At 36.4% G+C, this 17510-nt stretch overlaps 1 protein-coding gene across 1 annotated transcript in view; it reads right to left on the bottom strand.

The window, feature by feature from the left end:
* GRM8 (glutamate metabotropic receptor 8) overlaps window positions 1-17510 on the bottom strand; it is a gene marked incomplete at its 5' end in the record, with an annotated part of 339943 nt that overhangs the window by 126437 nt on the left and 195996 nt on the right. The window contains one exon of the mRNA XM_080342389.1: window positions 2437-2637. Coding sequence (XP_080198515.1) covers window positions 2437-2637 — 201 coding nt within the window. The remainder of the gene's footprint in view (window positions 1-2436; window positions 2638-17510) is intronic.

The raw sequence follows: 17510 nt of genomic DNA, 5'->3' as shown, positions 1-17510 counted from the left end.
CCTGGGGTTTATTAGAAGGGGGGTGGTTAGTACGTTGAGAGGCATTCTCCTTCCCCTCTACTCTGCCCTGCTGAGACCACATCTGGAATATTGTGTCCAGTTCTGGGCCCCTCAGTTCCAGAAGGACAGGGAACTGCTGGAGAGAGTCCAGCATAGAGCCACAAAGATGATTAAGGGAGACGAGCATTTCCCTCATGAGGAAAGGCTGAGGGAGCTCGGTCTCTTTAGCTTGGAGGACACTGAGGGGTGACCTCATTAATGTTATAAATATATAAAGGGTGAGCGTCATGAGGATGGAGCCAGGCTCTTCTCGGTGACAACCAATGGTAAGACAAGGGGTAATAGGCGCAAAGTGGAACATAGGTGGTTCCACTTAAATATGAGAAGAAACTTCTTCTCAGTGAGGGTAACAGAACACTGGAGCAGGCTGCCCAGGGAGGTTGTGGAGTCTCCCTCTCTGGAGACATTCAAAACTCGCCTGGACACATTCCCATGTAACCCCATCTGGGTGTTCCTGCTCCAGAAGGGGGATTGGACTAGATGATCTTTTGAGGTCCCTTCCAATCCCTAACATTCTGCGATTCTGTGAATCTGTGTAAGTATTTACGTACATAAACCAAACTGGATACTATGGCAGTGCTGTCCTGAGGAACAGGAATTTGGGATTAACAGGAAAAGGCAAAGGGTTATAGACAGTACTCTGCTTATGCCTCCTAATGCACAATCCAAAAAGAAGGAAATATTTGGGCATATAATGCACCTGAAAAATTGGTACATCTATGCATAATATGGACTAGCCGAGTACGGGGAGGAGTTAACATATCCCATGGGATGGAAAGCTAACCTCACAGAAATGTTTCTCTTTTTTTTTCTTTCTCTCCCCCCGCCACTTTCAGTAAATTACTTGTTCAAAAGCAGATACTTTTTCATTAGTGTCCAAACTACTTTATCCCACTCTTTCATCTCCCCTTGTTGCAATACTTAGCCAGAGAAATCATGACATGTATTGATGAAACAATCCAGGCGGAGAAAGATTTCATACAAAATGTATGTACAAAATGTATCTTTTTACTCTAAACTTTCATGCTCACAAAATGAAAATAGATCACTTTCTTTGTGCTTTAATGACATAGACCCAGAAGAATATCTACTGGAAATGTAGATAATTATCACTGCAAACCTTACAATATGCCGCCTACCTTTGTCATCATAACAACATTTCCCATTTGCCAGCAAGATATTTTGCTCCAGGTTTTCTTTAAAATCATTAAAGAATCATTTAAACTCCTTCTATCTTTATATTCCTGTAGACAGGGATTCCCTTTTCATGAAAATTGCATAGGAATAAAAAAGGTTTAGAAGAGGAAAAAACTGTGAACTACAGCCAACATTCATACCAACCAGAAGGTCTGGTACATTACCTAAAGCAAAAAAAAAAGCTTCCACTCAGAAGCTAAATTCAAAATGACCTTGTGCTTTTTTCAAAAAGGCTGGCAGCTGAGGTCATTGGAATAAATTGTGATAGACAGTGCTTCTCTCTATATAGTTAGAGGGCATGTCTAGAATGTGAGTTACCATCATGTAAAGGGAAAAAAATAAAAGAACAACAAAACACAACAAAGAACATTGTTCCATTTCTTTGTAAAAGAATGGTAAATACAGTCTACAATAATTCTGACTTTCACAAAATAATGTATATTTTCAGGAACTTTATTTCATGATCAGGTAGATTCTACCCTTTTTAATTCTACATTCATAAATTAATCCTGTTCTTTATTGGCCTCTACTGTTAACAGCATAAGCATCTGTAATGACATTTCCCCAGCAGGCAGATCCCAGCTGCACAGAATATTATGTACTAGTGTTTAAAAATATATATTGCAGTTTTGTTGAAGCTCACTAAATCACCAAGTGAAAAACAATGAAATGGAAAAGAAGTTGGAACTGCTAGTGAGTGTTTTAATTGAGATTCAAATATGCAAATTGAAAACCAAATCCTCACTATTCACTTTTGTAAGGAAATTGTTAACAGTGATTTCAGAAGGCCATTTTCAAAAGGGTATTTTTTTCAATTCATTCTCTTGCAAAAACATAAACAACCTTTGTCAAAGGATTTTAATCTGTCAGTAGGACTGCATGAGTCCTCAACTTGTTTCTATAATAGCAGCTTTTCACCAGAATATTTTGATCGACAGATTATTTTAACATCTGCCTCTTTTGGGAGCAGCTTAATGTTAAGACAAAAAATACACTTGAGGTTTCAAAGCAGGTGGAAAAACCTCACAGTTCTGATTAAATGAGAACTGCTTCTAATCCTGTTTTCCACTGTGCCTTAAAGCACTTTATATAAAGAAGAAAACACATCTTGTTGCTTCTGAAACATTGAAAGAATAAAGGGGAGGTGGTGGAGATGTGGAAAGAGTACATGTAACTTACCATTGAAGTTTACTGCCCGGATATAAGTAAGTAGCTCTTTACCATCAATTGTGCTCATCCTCGGACACAGACCAATATATCCAGGACAGAGATCTTTATGCATGTTGTGCAGTGCATAGGCCATGGAATATACTGCATCAATTACAAACTGAACTTTTCCTTCTTGCTCATAGGCTGAATCTCTTGCAATTCTTTCTAAGCCTGAGGAAGAAAGGGAAAGAGTCAGTTTACTTCTGTTTGTATTTGTGTGTACATGCATGAGTATTTGCATGCAAAAATTCACAGTAGAACATAAATAATTACAGTCAGATTGATAGGTAAAGTTGGGACTCATTTATCCATCACCTAAATAAACAAGACAAGGAAAAATATGGCCATCTGGGTTTGTCTCTAATCACTGTACACTGTGCCAGGTATATAAACAATATGCTGAGTTCTGAGCTGGGAAAGAGGACAGAACATTTCATTACAAGAAAAAGAAATATATATATTTATTTCTACAATCCAGTAGAAAAACTCTCCACATTATTGACTTTCGTTCAACACCTCTTTATTGTTATTTATAGGACACTTCTACAGCAGCCTGCTATTCTGTTTTAGATAAATTTAAGGCTACCTTGATTTTTATCCCTGTCTATTGTTTGATAAAGTTTATTTAAACATGTCAGGGAAAAAAAGCTGAATGCTTGCCAAGTGATGTGGCCATCTGTCTCCATATTGAAAAGTGCTTATTTTGGGACTTTTTCCTGCATTCACTAGTGAATTATGCTTCACGTTTGGAATCATGTACTGTCTTCTATTTCCTACAGGGACATTTTTCCTTCAGAGGAAATACAGAGCAAATCAATACATTATGAAATTTTGATCCTATGGGAATTGCACGCATTAATCATCTATGTTCAAATCCAGAGAACCTTTTACGTTCATAGGTTATAGTACTGAGTGGAGAAGATAGAAAACACATTTCAGGAAAATCATGTTTTAAGTAGATAACCAACACGAAAATCAATGTCCTGTATAGAAGGAATTCATCTACTAATTTCAATTGATTTAGAAAGGAAAAGAAGGGTCTGCAGATCTCAAGATGAATTCTGCCTTGCTGAAATATACAGTAAAGTTCCAATTGACTCAGTGAACACAAAATTAAATATCTAGGTTATTGAACAGATTAACAACTCAATCAGTTTGAAAATAAGCTATTCACATTATTTAAGACTATTTAGAAGTTAAACAAAAGTTTATGTACTATTTTTTTTATTTTGACATTCTATATTTTGGGAGGTTTTTTTTTGGTTTGTTTCTTTTTTGTTTCTTATCTAAACATGGGGTTTTATCAGTTCAAGATATCAATTTTGTTGTATCCAAATTTTTAAAAGCTCATTGTTTATGTGTGAAAAAATACTGTATGCAAGATCTTTCTTTAAACAATGAATGCAAGTCCATATGACATGAAAAGAAAAGCCAGGGAGTCTTCTCAGAAGCTGTTCTTCTGTTTGCCTGCTGCACTTCAGTTTCACTGTCTCACATTACAATGATAACATATGAATCAATTTGTAATCTGACAATCAGTTGTGTTTTGTTCTTTAAACATCCCTGAGCACTGGGAGCGATAGACAGCTTCAAAAAATCATGACGTACTTTTATTTCTCCAAAGGAAATGGTTAAAAAAAAAAAAAAAATCGCTGCCTCTTGGACACATGTTAAACATTTGGAGAGGTAAGAATATAATCCATTTCTGCAATTTGTTACCAAGTAACTTCTTAGACACTTTTCAAGACACACTATATAATGACTGGCAAATAACCACAAAATAGTGTGACTCTATTGCAAGTAAACAAACATAGAAAGTTTTCACAGTCTAAAAACTACACAATTAGTTGCAATGCTTTGCCAAGAGATAAAATAAAATATGAAATATGGCTTAATTATACTGCAACTTTATTAACTTATTTCACATGGGAAGTAGCTTCCAACAGTAAGTGATGGGTAGAGCTCAGGATCCCTACCTTGATTGTTCCTTCCTTGTTAAGACTGCTAGACAACAAGTGAAGGACAGGGTTCACAGAACTGCTGCAGGCACACAGCACCCAATAACCTGTATGTGCTCCCCAGAGTTTCCTCATCCTTTCAACAGGATGGGCAGGACAGGAGGAGTTTGAAGGAGATAAATCCAAGTTAATTGTCAAGCTAAATATAATTTTGCTCACATATCAGATGGATAGATGTGTATGTTGAAGGGAGGGCATCTGGTGAAAGACAGAGAACAATTTTCTGTAGGAAATACTAAGTTGCAAACACTTATGCAACTGCATTGTACTAAGTGGAACAGGTTTTTAAAGGGAAAAAAATCAGTATCACTCTCCTCTTTATTATAATAAAGTTTAAACACACCTTGGATTTGCATAAATTTTTTCCACAGCATAACATTTTACCTTTACCTGTCACAGATATATGTTCATAAACTAATTTATCTTATAAATTACAGAGAAAAAAATACTAGGACTGAATATGTTTCCTTACATACAAAAGAGTGATGAACACCATAGAAGTATCAGTTTTAAACCTGACAAACCGAGAAGGTGATAAGGCAATAGAGAAGCAATAGAAAAGTCTCTGTGATTTGCATAACTAAAAATCAATAACGAAATAAATAAATAAAAAGGACTATGTAGTCTTGAGGGTTTTTTTCATCTTCACTTTCTAGAACTCACAAATATATAAAACAATACTTTATAAAGACGACAAGAACTCATCAACTTAAATTACATTACACTGCCATAAATAAATGTTAATGTATAGCAGTAAAATAATGCATATTGCCTAAGCCATAAATACGGTCAGCTACTACAGAGATAATATCACACATTTGGAAGACATTATTATAATTTTTCTTCAGACTTGTATATCAAGTAATAACAGTTTCATTTATAGCTTGAACCTGAGCTCTAAAAGTCATGTTTCTGCACACAGTGGTGACTTGAAAGATTAAATTTTTTTTTATCTTATAATAGAAACATTTTAATGCTTTCTTAATGACCACTTCAATTTCTTAATTTCTTAAACTACAGTTTTTCCTCTGGAAAAATTGCTTAGTCTGTGTCTTTATCAAAAAAAAAAAAAAAAAAAAAAAAAGAGATATTCCCAGTTCTTGAATCTGGGCATTTAATACCCCCATGGTCTGGCAGCATGTCAAAGAACTGAGACAAAGAACTGGGCTCACACTGTCCCTCCCTATTCTGATGTCCACATAAAGGAAACCCAGAGAAATGTATCATGGTGCTTTCCAGCAGGTCTTCCAATCCAGCTATTGAGAACTGCAAGCTTGTGGGAAATTTCAGCAAGATGTCAAGTCTTTCCCTGACCAGTGGAGAAAATACATAGACACATGCATTAATTTTATCATCTAGGGCTAGAGAAGAGCTAGGAGAGGTGTAACAGTAGCCCAGAAGAACTGCCAACTGCTCCTGACTTCTTCCATTTGAAATCTCTTTTGGGAACCCTAGAGTGAGCACAGAAATGATCCTTTAAGAGCTGTACATGTGGAAGTGTTGCTACAACTACTCTTGCATTTCCTGAGCAAGAGTGACAAGTGTGAGTGTTGCAGGATTTATTATCTCCATACCTTCTCACCATTTCTTCCTTTGTTTCTGCAGTTCCTATGCTGCAGGAATAACTGTGTATCCTGCTCAGCTATGCCTCAGAAAAGATAAGGAGAAAAACAGTAGGAAGCTGAGACGTAGGTTAGGTGAATAAGGGGATGTGGCTGGGACTACTGGTCTGGGAGGGAAGATGAAGCAGGTGACATTGTCAGTTCCTCAGGTGAGAAATGGGAATCAAGACATTTCAGGAAATATAATCAAGATAAATTAGGTCTTTACAACAATAAATTAAAATGTATATTAGTTAAAAACTTAGTAACAGCATACAGCAAGTAAATAAAGATTCCTGTAGAATAATATGGCTAAGATAATTAATTCATACATGGATGATGATACCAACTGCGGGATACAAACAACTACCTTAAACAATCAAAACATAAACTGCTGATCTCACTAACAGGAGACTAATCTGCTAGGTGATAAATGTTACGTAATTCATCTAAGTTTTAGAAATCACATTCTTAATGATGATCTTAAAGTATAAGTAGAACTAACTTCTGTGCACATGTAAGTCCATGGCAATGGGAGAGCTTCATAGCAAAGTTCCTAGATATTATTCTCTTAAGAATTCAAAAAACTCCAAATAAGGCAAATGGATATACCTGTTTTCCAACTTGTGATACAGGGAAACAAATATTTCTTTATTTAACTGACCTGTTGCTGGAAATTGCATGTTCACCTCACATTTCTGAGCAATTCCATTCCTGTTTTCTCACAAATCTTTCTGTTTCCATTTAGTATTATTGAAAGCAATTTATGTAAAAGTGCAGCCTACACTGATTATTTCTATAGTTTCAAGAATCCAAACCATTTATCTAGTTAAAATCTTGAAGACCAAAGGCTGAAGTCAAAGACCTTGTATACAACAGTTGATTAGAGCTTCATATTGGAACAATCATGTGAGGGTGTGAGGTTTGAGAAAGTTTGGGCACTGGACAGCGTTGGGAGACAGAAGTCCATAGTTTAGAGGAACAGAGATATCTGGTATGGGGATGAAGTGTGCCTGGGAATAGGATCCTAATTTTGACAGAATAATTATCATAAACTCAGGTTTATGTACCCCATGAAGATCTGCAGCCCATGGAAAGATCTCATGTTGGAGAAGTTTGTGGAGGACTGTCTCCCATGGGATGGACGCCACACTGGAGGAAGGGAAGAGTGTGAGAATTCCTCCCTCTGAGGAGGAAGGAGTGGCACAGACCACATGTGATGAACAGACCACAACCCCTATTCCCCATCCCCTTGCGCTGCTCAAGAGGTAGAGGCAGAGAAATCACGAGTTTAGCATAGGAAGAAGGGAAGCGAGGGGGAGGTGTTTTAAGATTTGCGGTTAATTTCTCATTATCCTACTCTGATTTGATTGGTAATAAATTAAATTAATTTCCCTGAGTTCAGTCTGCTTTTCCTATGGTGGTACTTGCTGAGTGATCACCCTGCCCTTATCTCAATCCATGAGCCTCTCATTATATTCTCTGTTTCCTTTCCAGTTGAGGAGGGGAGTGATAGAGTGGCTTTGGTGGGCACCTGGCATGCAGGCAGGGTCAACCCACCACAGTCTATCAATGGACTAACATTCTGTGTCTGCCTGAAACACTCAACTACCAACTATAGATTCCATTTATGCTAATTTATGTCACTTATTTCTATGTTTGCTATCACTTGATATATGTATCTTATGGTTGGTAATTTTGGTCAAAATCACTATTTATCAGGCAAAAAGAAAAGCTTACAGAAAAACTCAAGACTTGCATGTCTTGTCCTTCATTTGAGAAACAGCAATGTGAACAATTGGCTTAGTAGCGGCATGAGTTCTACTGCAGGAGGGCCAGAAATCTCCTAAATGTGGATTTGTCACTGTCAAGGAAAGACCTTTTGCAAGAGCTTGTATTCCTCCCTCCTTTCCACATTTCCTGCCACTTTTCTGTCTCTTTGTACCCTCTCGCATTTGTTGAGTGTCAAATTAGCAATTTTATTGACTGTGCTTTAAATAAGGGGAGAAAACATTCTGCCTAACAATAGGAGGGCAAGTAATGGCAGGGAGGGGAGGGGAGGGAGAAAAATTACAAGAAATATATTTGTGAAAATTATAACAGGCAAAATGGTTGCTCATTAATAGCTTTTATTCTATTAGTTTCCTTTTACCTGCTCTCATTATATGTGCTTGTGTATAAGTACTGCTTAAAGCCAGTTGGTGCATCCGTGCAAGTCTTGTTTTTTTTCCCAAAGTCCTGTTTTGACAGTCCTGGGTCTTCAATATCTAGCAACATTTTTTCAGTTCACTATTAAAATTCACATTCTTTACTCACAGCTAAATTATTTTTCCCCATTACTTGGCTCATAAAACAGTTTTACTTAAGCTGCACTTGGAAGCAAACAAAATCAAAGATAAATATTTCTGTGCTGAGATTGATCTTTCTGTGCACGCCAGTCACAATCACAACTGAATCACAATAATTTGTAAGTAGGCTCCCACTACTCTTCAGCTTAAGCATGACAGTCCTCTATTTGTTAGAACAGGATAGAACTTGCCATCTTTGCAGTAACACTTTTTCCACAGAAAGTTGGAGTTTGTAACTGTAAGCTATTTCAGCAGGCTCAGCAGGAAGCACCAGGAGCATATGTTGCTCCCATTGAGGTCTTCCCGATTATTCAGCTGTTTTCCTCACACATTATAGAGTCTGCTTTGAGCAAATAATGTAGTAAAGATCATAGTCTTCTTTTACTAAACTTAAGGGGATGATATATTTTTATAGTGGGGGAGTGGAGTTTGCTATAATAATAGCTGCATAGTAACTGTGGTGCTTGTTTTGTGCATGAGTTAGTTTGCAGAGAGCATCACAGAACCTGTGGCTCCTCTGTAATAGAATGGTGTCAGTTTAGGAAGCAATTCAGAGAGGAAGTGAAGGATTATATCAATTTTCTCAGCCATTCCAAAAAGAAAATAGAGAATGTAGAAGAAATGGTAGTGAAATGAAGCAATTTGACTGCTCTTTTCCAACAAGTGACAAACGTGGTTTTGTGGTTTAATGACCTGTCATTTGACATAATTTTTCTGGGATTATGTCTCTTTAGGCCAGCTTCCCCCCCAAAAAAACAAAACACAAAAACAAAAACAAAAAACAAACAAACAAACAAACAAAAAACAAACACCAAAACAAAAAGTAAGACAGCAAAACCAGTTAGCAAAAGTCTGAGAAATAAACAGTTTTTCTATGCCTAGAATAATATGGAGATTTTAAGACAGTAAAATGACCATTTCCTGTAAGTGAATATGTTTCAACATCACCATAAATGAGAAATTACCTTTTTTGTTTGTCTGGTTCTTTAAATGACGTACCTTAAAAATTCTGTCCATGCCCACAAACATTTTTCATCGGAAATACCATAACATTTTTCCTGACCTTCACAGTAAATCGGAAATTTGTTTCAACAAAACACTTCGAACAAATGCACAATAGCATATATCAAATTGGAATTAAACCTTTATTCTAGTGATACTGGGGTTTTTTGTTCCTGCTACTATATGTGACATTTACTAGAATGTTCTCACTTAGAAAAACAAACTGAAGTTGCATTGCTAGTAGATTATTTTTTCCCTCATTTCTGTGCTTTGAGAGAGCCTCTAACAACAGTTTGAATGTTATTAGAGTGAAAAAATGTTCCCTTTTCTAGTTAATGCCTTCATATTGCCTAATTATATCTCTTGAAACAGTGTATAGAGTTGGAGAACACAGACATTCAGAACTCTCAAGCATTTAAAACCTGCGTCTACGACAACTAACAGCAGCAGTATTGTGTAAAATGTTAATACCACGTTGCTGATTCAAGATTTGCTGTGATGTATATGTTAGTCTAAACAGTAATAACTTCATTCAGATAACAAGGAGACACCACTGGGTATTGTTTTTGCCAACCACACTAAGAAGCACACTATGACTATAAAAGAAAAGTTGTATTAAAAATACAGTGTGATAAGCAATATTTCTTTCACTAGTCAGTCTCAAGATACTGCCCATGTAGGAATATTTATTATTTAGTGTGGACGAAACTCAAAGCTGGGTATAACATTTTAAAAAGTTATATGACCTTGCTATCAACAGGCTGCAGCTTTAAAACTGCAGGCAGATTATTACCAATGTTACTGCAAGAGGACTCTTGCCCTCTTAAAAATGGTGCTCTGGCAGAGACTCATTCACCTATACTGGTTCACTTTCTAGCTGCAATACATCTGACAACTCGAGAGCACATATCAACTCCAGAAATACCTGTAGAAAAGAAGAGGAAGACACTGTAGAAGTTTAGATAAAAGGGGAAGAGACTATTTAGGATCTAAGTACTAAGCAAGGATCCACAGCAATTAATAAATTTGATATAATGACAGATTTTGTCAGATTTTCTCCAGGTTTTATGTCAGAGGGCAAACTACTGTCAAATTTTCCAAAGTTTTCTTTATAATTCATTCCATGCATTTTGCAGGTTTCCTAAATATTTACCTAGTCATTTAAATATCACTCAAGTCTCCTCTTGCTTGTTTTATTTTTGTTTTAGAAAAGGCACTCGAGCCAGAGATTGACATCTCAGTTTTGCCTGAGTCTTATAGTTCTGCAAATTTTCTACCATATATAATTTAGAGTTAGTAGTGCCTCTTTCTTTCCTCTATATTTCTAGTTTTAATACTTATTAACGTAATGTAGTTGATTTGCTTCTTACTACAGTATTTCATTTTTTTAACCCTTTAGTCATTTATATCTTGCTTTACTCATAAAAATAAAACTCTAATGCAGAAGTTCACTTCCTATATTTGTCAGATTTAAGATTTTCTTTTACATCTATTGGTATATAATAAAAAATAAAATTCAGTTTTGAATGTAAATCCATGAGTTTTACCATTCTTTATTCTTCCTTAAATTCTACAAAAATAGGAAATTTCAACCTTTAAAGTTGTCAATTTGATTTGTGAATGAGGAATGTTATTTTACTGATTTTTGACAAAAATAAAAAAATCAGGAAAAGAAGTTTCAAATATGTTACAAAAAGAGATGTGTTTGTCTTAATTAAATCATGTCAAAAGTTTTATTTGGGCTTTCTAAACAAAATAACATGAAGATGACGGAGAAAAATTGCTTATTATTTGCTAACACAGATTTAAGGATGACTTAATCAAAAACATTTTAAATGTTCAAAATTTAACTCTCAAAGTTAGCTCAACCTTTTTGATTCTACCTTTAATTCTGTACCTGCAAATATAAATGCTTTTATTAATAACAGCAGATAAAATAATGCAATAATGGGGAAGCATTTTTCAATCCCCATCCCACTTCAGCTGCTATAAAGTCTATGAAAATTTTCCACTGCTGTGTATCTTGTTCATTTCATAGCTGGGATCCAAAAACATGTCAGGGAATTCAGTCCTGCACCCCAGTAGCCTAGCATACTTATGTATGATAAGCAAGAACACACAATTTTGGAGAAATACTACTTTTCTTAATCTCTCAGTATAGCAACAGTATGTAGGTAGGTGAGGTAGGTGTTAGTATGAACAGAAAATTGAATATTTTGCTGAATTTCTCAAGATTAAATCAAACAAACAAGAAGGGGCATCTTTTCAGATCTCAAGGTGAGTATGCATACACCTACAGATTACCCATGGGTATTTCGAAGTATGGGAAGAAATTGCTAGTGTACTAGTCCAAGCACATAGGTGGAAATAGCTGATATTGCCCTCAAACCCCACAGGCTGCAAGCACTTCTAATGCAGACTTCAGCGTATAACTGCACAGCCTATAGCAATGGCTATCAGCAAGAGAAAAGATTCAGTACAAACAACTGAATTTATTCTTTGTCTGTTAGCATTTAATCTCAGAGGACCTTCAGCGCATAGCAACAGTATGTACAGAAATCCTTTGCTTATTGAGCATGAGATCTTTTAACTTTAAGCTTCAGACCAGAAACTCTAGGGACTTTTGTCCTCAGCAGTATTATTTTTAGTTACAAACTTCATTAAGAACCAGCTTAAGAAAGGTGTTTCTTGCAATTTCAAAGCATTTGTTGGAAATATAAACAGACAGAGGTATCCAAGCATATCACTTTCTTAAGTATTTGTGGCCACTCTTTGACATGAGTCTATGTGGAGATTAAAGAATTAAGATAGAGCAAGATTCCACAAAAATATTGCAACATCTGAACCGTCATATTAGGGACTACTGACTAGAAGTTTTAGTATCTTCCTTTAGTTTGATGAGAAGCTCCATGAAAGTGGACTAATTTAGATTGTGAAGGGTTCATAGTCAGCTTTTTACCAGAGAAAACATAAGTATCAGATATTATTATGCTCCTTTTTTTATCCGTAGTTACTTGTTACTAATCCTTCTGTAAGAATTTAAAGCCTCTTCAGCTGAGCCAGTTGAAAGAGCTTTAAGTAGGAGTCCCTTCTCTGATTATCAGAGAGTTTGGCTGAATTACTGCTCCTGCATCAAATGAGGATCATGTGTGATGAATGTCTGCGCTGGCTTGGCTTGAAGTCTGCAAGCTAAGGGACAGCAACATCCCATCAGGGCCATTTCTGCAATTAATATTTGATAGCTTGTTTATGCAGAGAATTTAAATATAGATTTGGACTGTACTGTGAATTCCTACTTAGACTAAGTATTTTGACATCATGATTTCACATCAAGTATTGAATGAATTTGGTTGCTCCTGAAAGGGAGCTTTCATCAGCTTGTAGTATTTATTTGCAGTTAGTTGCTTAGGGCAGAATGTGTCTCATGAAGTTCTAGTGATCTAAGAGTTAACTGTCTAATCTAAAGAAAGCTCTATTTTTTTTGTCTCCAAGGACAACAGGTAGGAAGTTTCAGAATATAACTCACTCAGCCTTTCTGAAAATAAGCATTTAAAAAAACAAGTTAAAGTTCCCTCTTGAACTGACTTTCTTGTGTGACTAGTTGAGACTACATAGGACTACATAGTTAACTCCTGGAGAACGAGTATTAATATTATGGAAGATGAGTCTTTTGCTAATCTTGAATTTAAACAGAGTTCAACGAACAATGCATGCCCTGGGTAAACTCCCTGTGGTGTCCAGCATTTCCACTGGAATAGTTTCTGCTCCATTATTTAGCTTCTCTGTATCCACATACTCCATCCACTCACTCCCAGGTGTTGCATCCTTAACCCAAGACCTGACATTCCCTCAGCCACCAGCTTGCTCATCCCACTCTTCTTGCTCATTGCTGGTGGTCTGTATTATTGTCATCATAGCCATGCTTTTTAAGCACATTTTACTGCAAGACTGCGTGACAATTTTGCAGCCCTCAGATAAAGCCTATTGCTAGTATAAAACAGTATCTTACATATTATCTACTGGTTAGTCAGCTCCTATGGGGATAGACACTCAGATGCAGCAGAAAAAAAATTCAGTTGTGTTTTCTTACGGTTGTTGCAAGGACTATAGCTATGAGACTATATGTCATGTTTAGATTAATATACAGGGCTGCCTGCTACTGCTAAAAAGGCAATTATGAAAAGAGATTTGAAGACAAATGCAATGAAAATCAATGTAAAATAAAAATAAGTGTAATAATAAATATTAAAATAATTTCACTATGAGTTACTGCTGTGTCTGTATTCACAATATCAAATTTCCAAGAGAAGATTTTTGGACCCAGACAAGACAGTAGTCATGACAGAAGTCATATGTGGAAACAGAGTGTTTTTTTCAGGAAGAAACAGTGGGAGGATTTTTTTCAACTGCAACTGAAAAGGAAGGGAAAGAAAGAATTATTTTCACAGCAAAAGGACAACTACCAATTTAAGCATATAAAAAGATCCAATAGTAACTTTTTACAATATTAAAAGCTGAAGAAAATATTGCTTTGACTTTTCTTTTTGCCTTATTCACTGTCACTTCCAGCTGTGTCCCATTTTAATGATCCCATCACACTGCAAGAAGTAGGGCATGATGAGGAAAAAAAATAGCTGATTTCACTGATGTAACCAGTAGGAAAAAATGCTAAAATGTCATAGAAAATTAAATACTTTTTTGTTTCAATTTTTCACTTTCCTGTAAGACAAAAGGTAATTTTTGATGGTCAGAATGGAAAATGGGAGTTCAATAACTTTGAATTGCTTTAGACTATAGTTTTATCATGTATTACTATCAAAGTAAACTATGTGATTTTCTGGAGATGGCAAAATATCACTTTGTTCTACAAGCCATATATAAAATGGCTGAAACACAAGGTTTTTCAATAGGTCAAAGTCTGTAATTTCCCCATTACTCTAATTAAAGGTGTTTCTTCAGCACCTGAAAAATCTAAAAGCACCATAAATTAGAAATAAGCAGCTAATTAATGGACTGCTTGATGTCATGAACAGGACATGGACAATTGGCTTCTGGAAGGGAATTTCAGTCTAAACCAGAAAGATAGTTTGCCCACAAACACTGCCCTTCCCAGATCCTAGAATAGCTAGTTCTTTAATCACATAGTAATTAGAACTGATTGGCTTCATTGCTAAATTAGGGACATTAAGGGTCTTTGCTCCTTTAGCAGGTTTACTGTACATGCTCCATTGGCAACATCCTTACAGCTGTACATATCCCATCCTCACTGGGGCAAAACAGTGGCAATCACAATCTTGAAGAGAAGCTCCCTCATTGACAGTGCTGTCCATTTCAGATGCAGAGAATTAATTTGATCTGCTTGCTCCCTCTGTGTGAATCAGGAAAAGTATCTGCAAAGAGTGGAGGGGAAAGGAGGAAGCGACTCATCTGGAGATGGTATTTTGGAGGTGGGGGGTAGAAGATATGCTGTCAAAGCTTTTGCAGCAAATTTGAGAATTATCTTGGCTGAGACATGCTAAATTAGATAGTGCTGAACAAGATGATTGTGACTAAGCAACAAATAACACCCAGAAAAGTATAAAGGTCCCTACAGTACAATTTAGGCATCTAATATTAAAAAGCAGTCAAAAACATCCTTAACTGCATAAATAACTTCAAATCTCAAAACTTTATCAAAGTATCTGAAGTTCTGTTATTTCACACAGCTAAAAACAGAGCCATCTTGAGGCCTTTCCCCTCTGCCAAGGGCCATCTAGAACTCACGGTAGAAACAAGTTTAATTCCTCGCAGGGGATGAATCAAACAAATATATCTGAGTATACCACATTTACACTGAGTTTAGCACAAAATATAGACATCTGATTCTCATCTTTTCCTTAAAAGTGTTAGTGATTAAGCACTTTCTCAGGAATTAAATTTCTCCTTTAGGTGCTAGTGCACTGATAATAATAATGTAATAAATATGCAAAGTACTGTTAAAGCATAGGCTTTCTCTTGATAGGATGCACTCACATCGCCATATTTGACATACCTAAGCCAGCAAAGCCCTTAGCATGAATTGTTATGAGCACAGTGAGTCTTCAGACTTGCAATTCACTGTACAATCTTATAATGGTATTCTAAGCCTGAAGTTGTATTTTCATCAGTAATTTCTACTGATAATACGTACCTCCAAAAAAAGCACATCTTTAGTAGTCTGTAGATATCACAGATCACTGAGACAGTGATCACCTACTTGTTTGTTATCATACACTCTGAAAGCAAATAAAAAAGGACATGACTTTTTAGGTATGCTGATTCTTGCACTGAAAGAAAAGACTGCCTGTGATAACCATTTATTATTATAAGCTTATTATAGTATCCTAAGGCTAGTCAAAAGTAATTTTTACCAGATCTTGAACAAAATTTAAATGCTCCCATCTACTTTATTAAAACACATTTTACAATTATAGGTACATTTCTGGAGAAATCAAAACTTCTCCACAGAATGACACGATCTTGTGGAGTTCATGTTCCAAGCGCAATTTGATCTCATTTTACCAAAGCTGTTTCAGTTCTCTTTGTTCTTGTAACTTGTATCATAGCCTTTAATGTACAAACTGATGGGAAAAGCCGCAAAATCGTTTAAGTGTTTCACCAGTACATTAGATGTGTAAATGTGTTTTGAGCCTCTCTATATAAGAAATATATCAATAAACTGGAGCAAGTTCAGCAGAGAGCCACCAAGATGTTCCAGAGGCCAGAGCAAATGGCCTGTGAAGAAAGACTGAGGGAGATGGTTTTGTTCAGCCTTGAGAAGCAGCTTTGGAATCAAGTCCCAAGACAACAAACCACAATGCGTACAGGGAGATAGAGCCAGGCTCTTCACAATGGTGCATGATGCAAGGACAGGACATAACGGGCATAACTTCAAACGAGTTTTATAGTGGCAAAATCTTTTTTCAAATGAGGATGCTCAGGCAGTAGAACAGGCTGCCCAGAGAAGATAAACAGTCTCTCTCAACCCATGGAGGTTTTCAAAACTTGCGTGGATAAAGTCCAGAGTCACCCAGAAGTTCATGAGCTGGAAGTTGGACTAGAAACCTTCTGAGGTCCCTTCCAACCTGAAACATCCTGTGATTCAATATCCAGATGCCACTGTGACAAAAATGTCTTAGCCAATGTTACTAAACAGTCTCAAGTGTGTATGTACATATGCATGCATAGAAGTACACATGCTCATGCAGATGAGCATGTGGAAATCCACAACAGTCTAGATTGAGCTCATTTGGGAGAGGGTATGGGGCCTCCCCAGGTGAAGAATTACCTCCCTCTCACCTTGTCTCCAGACACAAAAGACAAGTTTGGATAACAAGGGTTCTGACAGTGGGGCCTTTTCTTGATTTCTCTCGAAGTCCTGAGGTGATTAAGAACAGTTCAAGGCAAACAGAAAATAACATGGATTTGTATGAAAAATATTACTGGATTTGACCTCATCATGTAAGATGTCTGCATCTTTAAGTACAAGTTGCTTAGACAGGGGTACAATACATTTAGTGTTGCCACACTGAATGCTTTCTATTGTGACTACTGTATCACTTATTGTGAGATTTGTATAACCAAGACTTTTTCACTCATTCACATAGGGCTGGAGCTCTGTGGCAGTGAGAGGACAAAAAAAAAGTTTACTGATGGGAAATGGTGGTGGGAACCTTGGTCCCTTTCAAACATTTTAATAGCAGGGAGCTCACTCACTGTGTTCTTGGTAGACACGAAAGTTTTAAAAAACAGAAAGGAAAGCCCAAATGTACTTTGGTAAGTTAATTTTTAAGCCATCCTAATGATCTCTGAGTGATTTGTTTCATAACAGAAAGCATTCGGAGCTCTCAACATTGACTTCTACTGGCCTGGCCCAGCTCAGTTCCAGTAGAAGTCAATTCAGCAAGGATAATTTACAGCCCCTCCAATTTTGTCTCAAAATCTGATGTAGTATGAGAATGCCAGAGGGGTAAGGACAAGAATTCTATTTTTTAAAAAAAATTACACTATTTTCTGTAGCAGTAGACTTATTGCTTCATTAAAGTAGACCAATTCTG

This window comes from Nesoenas mayeri (assembly GCF_963082525.1).
Source record: "Nesoenas mayeri genome assembly, chromosome: 1".
Lineage (NCBI taxonomy): Eukaryota > Metazoa > Chordata > Aves > Columbiformes > Columbidae > Nesoenas > Nesoenas mayeri.
The sequence above is the reverse complement of the archived record's forward strand: the minus strand, read 5'-3'. Positions and strand labels throughout refer to the sequence as shown.